General features: G+C 47.5%; 1 protein-coding gene across 1 annotated transcript in view; it reads right to left on the bottom strand.

The window, feature by feature from the left end:
• MTMR7 (myotubularin related protein 7) overlaps positions 1-12,868 on the bottom strand; it is a 70,430-nt gene that overhangs the window by 23,242 nt on the left and 34,320 nt on the right. Inside the window, exons 6-7 of the mRNA XM_040420544.1 lie at positions 9,850-9,984; positions 6,134-6,266 (exon numbers count right to left, since the gene is read on the bottom strand). Of these exons, the coding sequence (XP_040276478.1) occupies positions 6,134-6,266; positions 9,850-9,984 (268 nt within the window). The remainder of the gene's footprint in view (positions 1-6,133; positions 6,267-9,849; positions 9,985-12,868) is intronic.

The raw sequence follows: 12,868 nt of genomic DNA, 5'->3' as shown, positions 1-12,868 counted from the left end.
TAGAGGGAGGGAGGGGGGGGGGGCGCACACTGTGCCACCAACGAATTATTACAATAGAGGAAGGGAGGGGCGGGGGCGCACACTGTGCCACCAACGAATAATTACAATAGAGGGAGAGGGGGGGGGCCGCACTGGCCACCAATGATATTTAAACTGGGGAGGGGGGGGAAGGGTCTGCCCCCTGCTGCCTGGCAGCCCTGATCTCTTACTGGGGGCCGTGATCAGCACAATTAACCCCTTCAGGTGCCGCACCTGAAGGGGTTAATTGTGCTGATCACGGCCCCCTGTAAGAGATCGGGTGCTGCCAGGCAGCAGGGGGCAGTCATGCACACAGTTTGTAGTGTATTCTAACTAGAAGCGTCCCCATCACCATGGGAACGCTTCTGTGTTAGAATATACTGTCGGTTCTGAGTTTTCACGAAGTGAAAACTCAGCTTTGAAAAAGCTTTTATACAGACGGATCTTCGGATCCGTCTGTATAAAAACTAACCTACGGCCACGGATCACGGACACGGATGCCAATCTTGTGTGCATCCGTGTTCTTTCACGGACCCATTGACTTGAATGGGTCCGTGAACCGTTGGCCGTGAAAAAAATAGGACAGGTCATATTTTTTTCACGGCCATAAAACACGGATCACGGATGCGGCTGCAAAACGGTGCATTTTCCGATTTTTCCACGGACCCATTGAAAGTCAATGGGTCCGTGAAAAAAAGCGGAAAACGGCACAACGGCCACGGGTGCACACAACGTTCGTGTGCAGGAGGCCTTACTGTTGAAATGGTTGAAGAGAGATTCACCATGAGCCTTACTATGAAGGTGAAAAAAAAAAAATATTGGATTTTTACTATTTTAATTTTATGGTGTCCATCTTAAAAAAAAACATGCTTAAAATATTATTTAGTATTTTAAACTAATTTGTATTTTTGCAATTTTTCCCATGGAGCACTGCGGGAAAATGTCTCCATACAACACTGAGTCTCTTCAATGAGATCCAGTACCCCTTCCCGAAGCCTCATATGTCATTCAGCCAGCCAGTAACCTGCTCTGTACTTATGGTGACAAGAACCCGAAAATAGGGCTTACCACAGATGGATGCATCTGGTTTGACTCATTTTCATTAATATTTTAGTGTAATAGTTTGTAAAGTATTAATGTCACTCTTCCTCATATTTAAATAATACTAAATAATACCCTCACCTATTGCCAGAATGGGGGTCCCGTTACCAAAATGCATTCCGTTCCGTTTGGTTGCAATCCCTGCAGCATTTTTCTGTCCGCAATGTGGTGCGGAGCAAGACGGATCCGTCCTAACACACATTGTAAGTCGATGGGGACGGATCCGTTTTCTCTGACACAATAGAAAACAAATTCGTCTCCAATTGACTTTCAATGGTGTTCACGATGGATCCGTCATGGCTATAGAAGACATAATACAACCGGATCTGTTCATGACGGATGTATGCGGTTGTATTATGGTAACAGAAGCATTTTTGCAGATCCATGACGGGTCCGCAAAAAACGCTAATGTGAAAGTAGCTTAAGTTATCCCCGTCAGTGCCACGGATTTGGAATGGAGCAGCAACACTTGTCTACCGCTCTGGTTCAACAGGGAACATGGGACAACCCATTCTGCCAATCAGTGGGCATTTCAGTCGTCTGACCTCCACCAATCTAGCAATTATTACCTATCCATTGAATAGGTGAAAATTGCTTTTAACCCGTTTGAGTAGTTAGGGCTTTACACATAGCGCCCGCTCAGGAGCTGAGTGGCAGCGCCATAGTCTTCCAGAGACTGCTGTAGGATATAGCAGACAACTGCCCGCAGTGTCTGTGATTGGACATAATTCCAACAACGGACATTAAACCCCTAAGATGCCGTAATCAATAGCATTATAAAATAAAAAGTGATCAAAAAGGCATACATCCCCCAAAATAGTATTCGTTCCGGATTAATAGTGTCCTCAATGGTGAGAAATACAGGCAGATAATTATCCATCATGCAATACCATCAGGGAGGTGTCTAATTGGCTCCAAATGTATTCTGCCGCACCTGAAGGGGTTAATTGTGCTGATCACGGCCCCCTGTAAGAGATCAGGGCTGCCAGGCAGCAGGGGGCAGACCCTCCCCCCCCCTCCCCAGTTTTAATATCATTGGTGGCCAGTGCGCCCCCCCCCCTCCCTCTATTGTAATAATTCGTTGGTGGCACAGTGTGCGCCCCCCCCCCCCCCCCCTCCCTCCCTCTATTGTAATAATTCGTTGGTGGCACAGTGTGCGCCCCCCCCCCCTTCCTCCCTCTATTGTAATAAATCGTTGGTGGCACAGTGTGCGCCCCCCATTGCCCCCCCCTCCCTCTATAGCATTAACAACGTTGGTGGCCAGTGTGCGGCCTCTCATCTCCCCCCCCCCCCCATCATTGGTGGCAGCGGAGTTCCGATCGGAGTCCCAGTTTAATCGCTGGGGCTCCGATCGGTAACCATGGCAACCAGGACGCTACTACAGTCCTCGTTGCCATGGTTACTTAGCAATAGTACAATAGTAGAAGATTCATACTTACCTGCTGCTGCGATGTTCGTGTCCGGCCGGGAGCTCCACCTACTGGTAAGTGACAGTGACAGGTCTGTGCGGCGCATTGCTAAATGAACCGTCACTTACCAGTAGGAGGAGCTCCCGGCCGGACACGAACATCGCAGCTCCCAGGTAAGTATGAATCTTTTACTATTGTACTATTGCTAGTAACCCGCTGCCACCAATGATCGGGGGGGGAGATGGGAGGCCGCACACTGGCCACCAATGTTGTTAATGCTATAGAGGGAGGGGGGCCAATGGGGGGCGCACACTGTGCCACCAACGATTTATTACAATAGAGGGAGGAAGGGGGGGGGGCGCACACTGTGCCACCAACGAATTATTACAATAGAGGGAGGAAGGGGGGGCGGGGGGGGGGGCACACTGTGCCACCAACGAATTATTACAATAGAGGGAGGAAGGGGGGGGCGCACACTGTGCCACCAACGATTTATTACAATAGAGGAAGGGGGGGGGGCCGCACTGGCCACCAATGATATTCAAACTGGGGAGGGGGGGGGGGGGTCTGCCCCCTGCTGCCTGGCAGCCCTGATCTCTTACAGGGGGATATGATAGTACAATTAACCCCTTCAGGTGCGGCACCTGAGGGGTTAATTGTGCTGATCACGGCCCCCTGTAAGAGATCGGATGCTGCTAGGCAGCAGGGGGCAGTCATGTACACAGTTTGTAGTATATTCTAACTAGAAGCGTCCCCATCACCATGGGAACGCCTCTGTGTTAGAATATACTGTCGGAAATGAGGTTTCACAATGTAACTCATATCCGACAGTATATTCTAACATAGAGGCGTTCCCATGGTGATGGGGACGCTTCAAGTTAAAATATACCATCGGATTGGAGAAAACTCCGATCCGATGGTATAAAAGGGACTCCGGACTTTACATTGAAAGTCAATGGGGACGGATCCGTTTGAAATGGCACATATTGTGTCAACGTCAAACGGATCCGTCCCCATTGACTTGCATTGTAATTCAGGACGGATCCGTTTGGCTCCGCACGGCCAGGCGGACACCAAAACTTTTTTTTTTTCATGTCCGTGGATCCTCCAAAAATCAAGGAAGACCCACGGACGAAAAAACGGTCACGGATCACGGACCTACGGACCCCGTTTTTGCGGACCGTGAAAAAAAAACGTTCGTGTGCATGAGGCCTAATCCTGAAGAAGTCCCTGGCTTCATTGAACCTATGCATGTGTGCAGTTCATGGATGTACTCCATTCATGTTTATCTGTACTGAGGGGATCCAAAATGAAAGTGAACAAAACCCCTGTGACCTGTTTATCTTACAAACCAAAGGTTACTGACGCAATTGAGCTAAACTTAGTGCCACAGTCCTGCTTCATCCACGTACTCTGTGGATTATATTACCTGAACTTATCAAGTTTCTTGCCAGACTGAAAACAGAGATTCAAATCTGGAGACAGTATATTGTAAAGAGGAGAGGCATAACGAATATAGTCCAAAACCAAGCCAAACAACCAAAAAGTTCTAATATGCCAAATAGATTTTACTGACCTTCGTAGGCTTCCTACCTAAGACAAGGTTCTTGAATGGATCTCTAAAGGACAGGCCAGATGTTCAACTTATATAACAATCATATAGATTTTCCCTTAGTCTGGGTATTCTGATTTTATGTACCAACCTTTTATGTGGCACAGTATCATCCACCTCTGAAAAGTCTAGATACACAACATCCACAGCATTAACCTGGTCCAGTCTAGACTGGAAGTTACCTCATAGAAACCAATCAGATTAGTCAGTGGGGATCTGAAACCTGGCAACCCGCCTGGGTCAGAGACTATACAATGGTCAAAAGGCTCCATCCACTAAGTATTTTCCAGTGGCGTACTTCCGCTCTGCTTTCGTTCCCCTGAATCGGAGCTGAGCTGCTAAACCCCAGCACAGCTACACAGTGGACAGAATACTGTGCTTTCAGCTCCATTGGATGCCCAAAACAGCTTCATTGGGGGTGACTGGTGTCAGACACTCGTCGATCTGAAGAATAGGTCATCAATATCTAAAGTATGGGAAAATCCCTTTGGCAAAGCCTCACCCTTTGTCTAAGTCCTTCTGCTCACCCAACTGTCAGCAGAAAATCAAGGAGGTCAAAAGGACATGGCCATAGTATACATAGATTTGTCCCATTTTCTGGGTTTAGTATTCTTGAATCTAACTTAAGTCATGCCATCTCACAGTAAATCACACACATTTTAGGCAAGCATGGCCCAAAAAATAAATGTTTGAGCAAATTGAGACTTATTCACATTTTTATGCAAAATATGGCTTTTTAAAGCCAAAAAACGACCGCAAAGATGTATTGCACCGTCTTCTTTACATCCTAGATGGTGTTCCCCTTACACCAATGGCACTTGTTCCTCCTGAGGAAATGGAAAAGAAAAATAACCCTCTATGGTGCCGAAAAGAGAAATATTGGCCAGCAGGAAGGATTTCCGTGTGAACACCTGCCCGTCTCATGCATGTGGATTGTTCTTGTTGGAACTAGCTCTAATGTCACCAACACAGCTGTACAAAACACATATAAACATAACATTGCAGAGCCTCATGGTAGAAGGTAGAATGGAGTGGGTAAAAGGAAGTGTGACGTCACAGGTCACATGGTAAGAGGTATAATAGATGCAGTGTGTACAGACATAAAGTATATACAGCACAGCAGTGTACTGAGATATGAGGTATAATAAATGCAGTGTGTACAGATATATAGTATATACAGCAGTGTACTGATATGTGAAGTACGAGGCATAATAGAAGCAGTGGGTACAGATATATAGAATATACATCAGTTTACCGACATGTGAGGTACGAGGTGTAATTTATACCTCATACCTCACATATCAGTACACTGCTGTATATCCTATATATCTGTACACACTGCATCTATAATACCTCGTACCTTACACATCAGTACACTGCTGTATATACTATATATCTGTACAAACTGCATGTATTATACTTTTATAATACATGCAGTATATACAAATATATAGTATACAAAGAAGTGTACTGATATGTGAGGTACGAGGTATTATAGATGCAGTCTGTACAGGTATATAGTATATACAGCAGCGTACTGATATGTGAAGTATAAGGTGTAATTTATACCTCTTACCTGACATATCAGTACACTGCTGTAAATAATACATTTCTGTATCTAATATACCTAGTACCTCACATATCAGTACACTGCTGTATATACTGTATATCCATACACACTGCATCTATTATATGGTAAAATACATGCAGTCTGTACCGCTATTTTGTATATACAGCAGTGTACTGATATGTTAAGTACGAGGCATAATAGATGCAGTGGGTACAGATATATGGAATATACAGCAGTTTACCGGCATGTGAGGTACGAGGTGTAATTTATACCTCTTACCTCACATATCAATACACTGCTGTATATAATATGTATCCATACACACTGCAACAGATACAGTATACCGGTATGTGGTCAGTTATATGTTAGGGCTCCAGGGCTTCATGTTACTCCTCCAGTAAAACACTGGTGAAGAATATTTACCTTCCAACATCTTCTGTAAACTGTTCCTCATCACGTGAATGTTCTCAATGCCAATAAACTGAAACTTGATGTCCGAGTAGTTATCTTCATTCTCATAGCCTTTTCCGGCTGCTCTGTTTGCCATTGCATTCAGCTGGAAACATATCAGGAGGTTATTGTAGTTGAGCTAAGAAACGCTAGAGTTCAGGAACATAATATATATATAAAATAACTGGAATCTATGAGGTGACGTTATACATGTCCTCCTCCTGATTCCCAAGAAAAGAAATCAAGGCATGCCGCGTATACATAAAACGTTTCAGCACTTTGTAGTCTGAAATATGTCCTCCTTTCCTGGAGAACCTCGAAATAAATAAAAAATGACAGCTTCAGGTTATGATCACATCTGCGGCACATGTTCATTTTTCTGTTGTAATGTAGAAACAGAGAAACAAAAAAAGTGTACATCACCAATTTTAATGGTGTCTATCTAGTTTACAATATGGCTTCCTTCATTCCACCAGATGACCTACCACTGCATGCAACAATATGTTGTCCTTTATTTGGGTGGAACCTGCCCCAAAGGCTCCTTACAGAATCGCCACCACAGACGTGAACTTACCCTAAGTGGGTTGTCTCCCACTATACAGTTCATAAAACCAATTTATGAGGTACTTTGTACTATCTGACTGACTGCCTGGCATCCAGCTGAAAAGGATATGTGGGAGGAGCACTGTGAGTTACTGTCAGTCAGCTCTTCTCAACCTATCAGAGCACTGGTGCTGTTTTCAGCACTAATGATTAGAGAACCTGGCTCTCAGAGGTCTCTCCAGAGGCCAGATGTGGGATACAACCTTCCCCAAGGTGGCATTGGCCTGGTCCGCAAACTTCTGATCCACAAAACAGGAATACCAGTGGTGTCATGTCTCATCACGGTGAGGACCCGTTACCTTCAAAGGCTCCATGGTCCGCATGTTGCCGTGAATCTCCTGCATCTGCACACTCATGCCGCAAAAGATAGGACATCCTGTACTTCGCTGCAACATACAGACCACAGAACTACTGAAGTCAATGGGTACAGACCATGATGCCAGGTGCCGGCTGTGTGAATGCCACCTGAAAACGGCACAGTGGGAATTGTTAGCACTCACTAGGTTAACCCATTATGGACATTTTGTTTAAAATACCTGCATCATAAATAATACCATCCAGTAAATGGAATGAAATCCATGTCAGTAGTAAGCAGGAGAGCCATTTGTCTTGGGTGCAGCTGCTAAAGGGGGCTCATCACAACGCCCCCCAACATGATCAGCAGTCAGCTATCTCTCCCATTGGGGGTCAATGGGGTGAGAGGGGAAAGCCACTGCCAGTCTTCAGTTGGCGCAGGCGCACTGAGTGGAGGACGCTCGCTCGCCGCTCCATCCTCGTCACATGTACACCCGGCGCAGGCGCACTGAGGATGGAGCAGCCGAGCGAGCGTCTTCCACTCAGTGCGCCTGCGCCAACTGAAGACCGGCGCGAGTTTTAAAACGCAGACAGGGCCAGTCAGAGGACGAGCGCATTGGCTGGTCCTGTCAATCAACATGAGGAGGGGGCGTCATTATGAATGGAGGATGCGGCTGCTAGCAGCAGGTAGCCGCCCTACCTGCTGCTAGAGAGGTAATTTGCATATTATAAAAGTCAGTTTTTTTATATAACTACTGAACCAAACTGAGTAATAGCCCTATATATTGAGAAATCGCAGCATAAGGATTTTAAGGAGACAAAAAAAAAAAATGAGTTTAGTGGAGAGACAGAAGCCCTTTAAGGGTACTTTCACACTTGCGTTTTTCTTTTCCGGCACTGAGTTCCGTCAAAAGGGCTCAATGCCGGAAGAATCCTGATCAGGATTATCCCTATGCATTCTGAATGGAGAGTAATCCGTTCAGGATGCATCAGGATGTCTTCAGTTCAGTCATTTTGACTGATCAGGCAAAAGATAAAACCGCAGCATGCTACGGTTTTATCTCCGGTCAAAAAAACTGAAGACTTTCCTGAATGCCGGATCCGGCATTTTTTTCCTTAGAAACGTATTAGTGCCGGATATGGCATTCAAAGTACCGGAATGCCGGATCTGTCCTTCCATGCACAGACGGAAAAAAAGGTGAAAAAAATAAAGGCATTTTTCTGACTGATCAGGCATTTTTAAGACTGATCAGGATCCTGATGAGCCTTACAAATGCCATCAGTTGGCATACGATTTGCCGGATCCGGCAGGCAGTTCCGGCGACGGAACTGCTTGCCTGATCACTCTGCCGCAAGTGTGAAAGTAGCCTAATCCATTCATTTCAGGCATGTCCTTGTAGATGTGTAAACTATGGATATTGCTATGTGTGCCCTTCATGACCAACGTCCCATTTTTACAGTATCTGAAAACACATTGCTACAGTCCATGTGCTACAGACTAGCCATCTCTGCATGATCTAAGAAAGGACCATCTGTACACTGAGAGAAAGGAAATTCCAGAATCTGTAATGACGAGAAAATGGAGTCAGTAACGTACACCGCCATCCAAAGCTATAGACATTACTGCTGTGAGTGGAATACTGCGACGACACTATTCACACCTAGACAGGACCTGGTTGGTCGTTTCCCTAGATCTTACAGCTATCTTACCCAAAGTATTATTATCAGCCTCAGATTCTGCAGAGCAAGAGTGAAGGAGCACATTGAATCCAAACCTGGCCTATATCCATACAGAAGACTTGCACTGTACATTGTTAGAACCGTGTTCTGAGACTGCTGGAAATACTACAACCCTCATTTTGCACTACAGTAAAGAGAGACGTTTATTCTGTTAAATCTGGCCAGGTTACTGACCTCTACACCATACACGGGCCATTGCACTCTACACATCCTGCCTTACACCAATACAAAGGTCAACACCAAGGGCACCCCAAACTACCATCAGACAGGCGCCCTAACACCAGGGAGTGCGCCGAGAGAAGAAAGGGTGTGCCCTCTTTTCACTGCACTTGCCCTAGCAAGCAACAGTGTAAGGGTCCATTCACACGACCGTAGGACGTCCCTGTCCGTTTTGCGGCCACAACCGTCGGTTCTGCAATATATGGGCACCGGCCGTGTGAATCCTGTATTACGGATGCGGACCCATTGACTTGAATGGGTCCGCAATCCTCAAGATACGGCACAGGGGCACGGATCGGAAGCCCATGGAAGAACTTCAGTGGGCTTTTTGGTCTGTGCCTCTGCACGGCAAAAGATAGGACACGTCCTATCTTTTGCCAAATATTGCGGATCGTGGACCCATTCAGGTGAATGGGTCCACGCTGCAATACGGGATTTATATGGCTGGTGTCCGTGCAGTGTGAACCACAATTTGCGGTCCACAGCACGGGCATAGGCGGCTTAAGTTCTTGTGAATGTACCCTCAGGAAAGCCAATATGATGGCTTTCTGCAACCAGAGCCACCACTACTCCCATCCTCCACTCCGACTCTTCAGGGGCTTGCTGCACATGGTGTATAGAGAAGAATAGAGAGATGCTGCCCAGGTCGTGGGTTTTGCTGGCTTTGTCATTTTCTATACTATAGTGGTGTTCATTACATGTAAGATGAAGAGGTGGAAATACAGATCCACATTCAAGCGTTTCATGCTCCGTTCATTTCTATCCTGTAAAAATGGCCCCATAGACAAAAACTAAGACTCACTTCTAGCGGCCGTTTAACATAATGCACTTACTTTTGGTCGGGTGTCAACAACATAAAGGAAATCACTTCCCGGATTCGCCTTTTTTATCGCCTGTAACATCTGTTCATCTTCCAGACAGCGAGCACTGAAGCCTGACAGGGGCTGGCTACTTCGACAAATGGAGGCCTACAGGAAAAATATGTATCAAATACAGAACATGAAGACCCCAGTTATGCTTCTCAATGCACCCAACATTTAGCTTTTTATTACTGATTGGTCATGGAATGGTGCTCCTCACATGGAGACTGTAAACTGCATTTGGTATATGCGCTAGTAAAGCTGCCAATGAATATGGGAGTCCTTGCTCACCTGACATATACAGAAAGGTTGTCTTTTTTGCCATATACGAGGTAGGTTGCTGTATATAATTGAGTTGCAGGCTTTTCTATTCAGCAGGATACAGTAAAAAGTATGCTGTGTGATTTTTTTTTTATATAAGAGCTTTTCGGCAATGTATGGCACTATAGGCCTATACAGTGACATATATCACAGCCTTCCATTAGAGGTATACTTCGGGAAATTCTCCCATATGACGGGAGAAGCAGTGGCGGCCATGCGGGGATCAGGTGCGATGTGGGTGTCGGGGAGCTGGGTAAGTATAACCTGTATGAGGTGCCCGGGCATCAGGGGGGTCATTATAGGGGTTGGATAACCCCTTTAATTTAATTTTATGTGTTTATATTGTGTAATGTACCCAGCATAGCTTCGGTATGGATGAGATGGGGTTGACCACCCTGCTTCAGCTCCTAAAAGTTGGGTGTGGATCATGGGTCCGCCTCTAGCTCAGTCTAGTATAGAGTAGAGGAAGAGAAAGGAAGCGTCTACATACGCTCCACTTCAGGACTGGACCAAAGTTACAGTGAATAACCTTCTCCGAGGATTATCCACTGAGTGAAAGACCTCACCATTTCTACAGTACTCCAAAAAGAGGACGAGACAAAGGAAAGAACCAGAATCTGCATGGCCGAGCACTGGAGTCCGTTAGTAAGGTATTTGCTGATTAAAGCTGATAGAAGTTACTGCTGTGAAAGGGACTTTGTTGAGGCATCCTTCACACTTGGACACAACCTGGCCAGTCGTATCTAAAACCCTGTATCCGTTGGAAATTACAGCCACCATTGCAAGAGTAATATTGCCAGCCATACTGTAGATTCTGCAGGGACTTTAAGAAGAAAGAGAGGAAAGAGCACTATAAGTCCCATCCATGCTCCAATCCATACATTGCTATCTGGGAAGCTTTGCACTGTGAATTATTTGGAACTGTGTTCTGATACTGTTGAATGTACTACATCTCCTATTCTGTACTTTAGTAAAGAGAGACATTTGTTTTCTACATCTGGCCTGGTTACTGACTCCAGCACCATACGCCGGCCACTGCATCAACAACAAACCTGTCACATCAAGGGCAACCCAACCACCATCAGGCAGGAGCCCCAACATCGGGGTGCACCTTCCTTTCATTGCCTTGGCCTTAGGGAGCATCAGTGTGAGGATCGTAGGGAGCAACTGTGATGGATACTGTTACAGCCATAGCCACTAACACTCCCATTCTCCCCTCCGCTCCCCCTGGGCTGATTGAGACACAAGGGGAGTTTAAGTAGTCACTAAAACAGAAACACGTCTTCTTTAAAGGGGAAAGTAAAGCCGGACTGAGGGCTATAGCCTAGGGGGAGGCGACCATGACCGGGGGGGGGGGTTTAAGGAGACCCTTGGTGGGGATTGGTGGATTTGTGGGGGATCAGGGAGGAGTTATGGGGTTATGAGAAGATTGCGGCCGGTAAGAGGGGCCATTTTGTTGAGGAGGAACAACTGGAAACAACTACTCACCGAGATGGAGGCATTGCTGGCAGAGTTGCAGGCGGCAAAGGCGGAGCGTGGGGAGGGATGGCTCCAGGAGCGGGTGCAGGAGCTGCTGAGAGGGACGGCGGATGTGCCTGTCTTGCCTCCGCCCACGGCGGTCTATTCCGCCAGCGCGCCTTAGCCCAGACAGCGGACCCCCTCGGGCTCAGCGCCGGAGCCCCAACAGGGACCCTCCACGCCTGCAGGCGGCGGGCCCCATTCCTCCCCGCACGCCCAGGCGTGGGAGGAATCCGGTTAGTAGGCGGAGCCCCCATGCAGGCCGTGCCAGGTCTGCCCGGCCAGTGTCGCAGCGCAGGGAGTCGGGAGCAGGTTCGACGGGCTCAGTCATGGAAGATGTGGCTGGGGCCTCTCAGCGCGCAGGGGGAGGAGAAGATGGCGGAGCTGCTGCAGGAGGCAGCAGGCTCTGGTCCAGGACCGCCGGGATGCAAGAGGGGGTTGGCTCCGCCTCCCCTGAAGATGCAGGAGAAGATGTGCCGGCCGACGTTCCTGGCTCCAGCCTAGCCAGGGGACACATAGGAGAGGTCTGTCCAGGAGGACCTGCGCAGAGGACCGGTCGGGAAGCAGGATCTGCGGCTGGTGGGGTCACAGCACCCATGCAGCCAGGTGAGCAGCAGTGGGGACCTTTAGTGCAGTGGGGTGCTAGCTTAGCGGCGGGGGGAGGGGGGCCCTAGACAGAACTGAGTAAAGGTTTGGGACAGTTGTTGGGGGGGTTAGCCATGTTTGGTAGCAGGATGGGGCTTGGGGGGGCTCTGGTGGCGTTGGGGGCGCTGGGCCGGCGGTGTCGGGTGTGCAGGCCAGCACGGTGTCGGTTCAGACGCAGGCGGGGTGCTCAGGGCAGGAAGATGCGACGCGGTTGGACGACAGGGCGAAAGGGGAGGTATATGTATGTTTGAGGGTCCCCTGGGGGCGCATCTTAAGCAGGAGGTGAGGGACAAAATATGGAAAGGAAAGTATGTAGATATTTTTTCCTTGCTCCCTTTGGAGAAGTTTAACTTAGATAAAGTTCAGAAGGACAGGAGCAAGAATGAGGACGAGGAAAAGCGCAGGCACGGGTTTATACCGAGGTCATTTGCAAACTGGTTACAGGCGTTTGCGATACTGGCGAGCGTAATAGGGGAAAAAGAGCCGGAATTTGCTACCTGAATGCCAT

The sequence above is a fragment of the Bufo bufo genome, chromosome 2, assembly GCF_905171765.1.
Source record: "Bufo bufo chromosome 2, aBufBuf1.1, whole genome shotgun sequence".
Classification (NCBI taxonomy): domain Eukaryota; kingdom Metazoa; phylum Chordata; class Amphibia; order Anura; family Bufonidae; genus Bufo; species Bufo bufo.
Note: the sequence above shows the minus strand (reverse complement) of the source record. Positions and strands in the feature narration are given on the sequence as shown.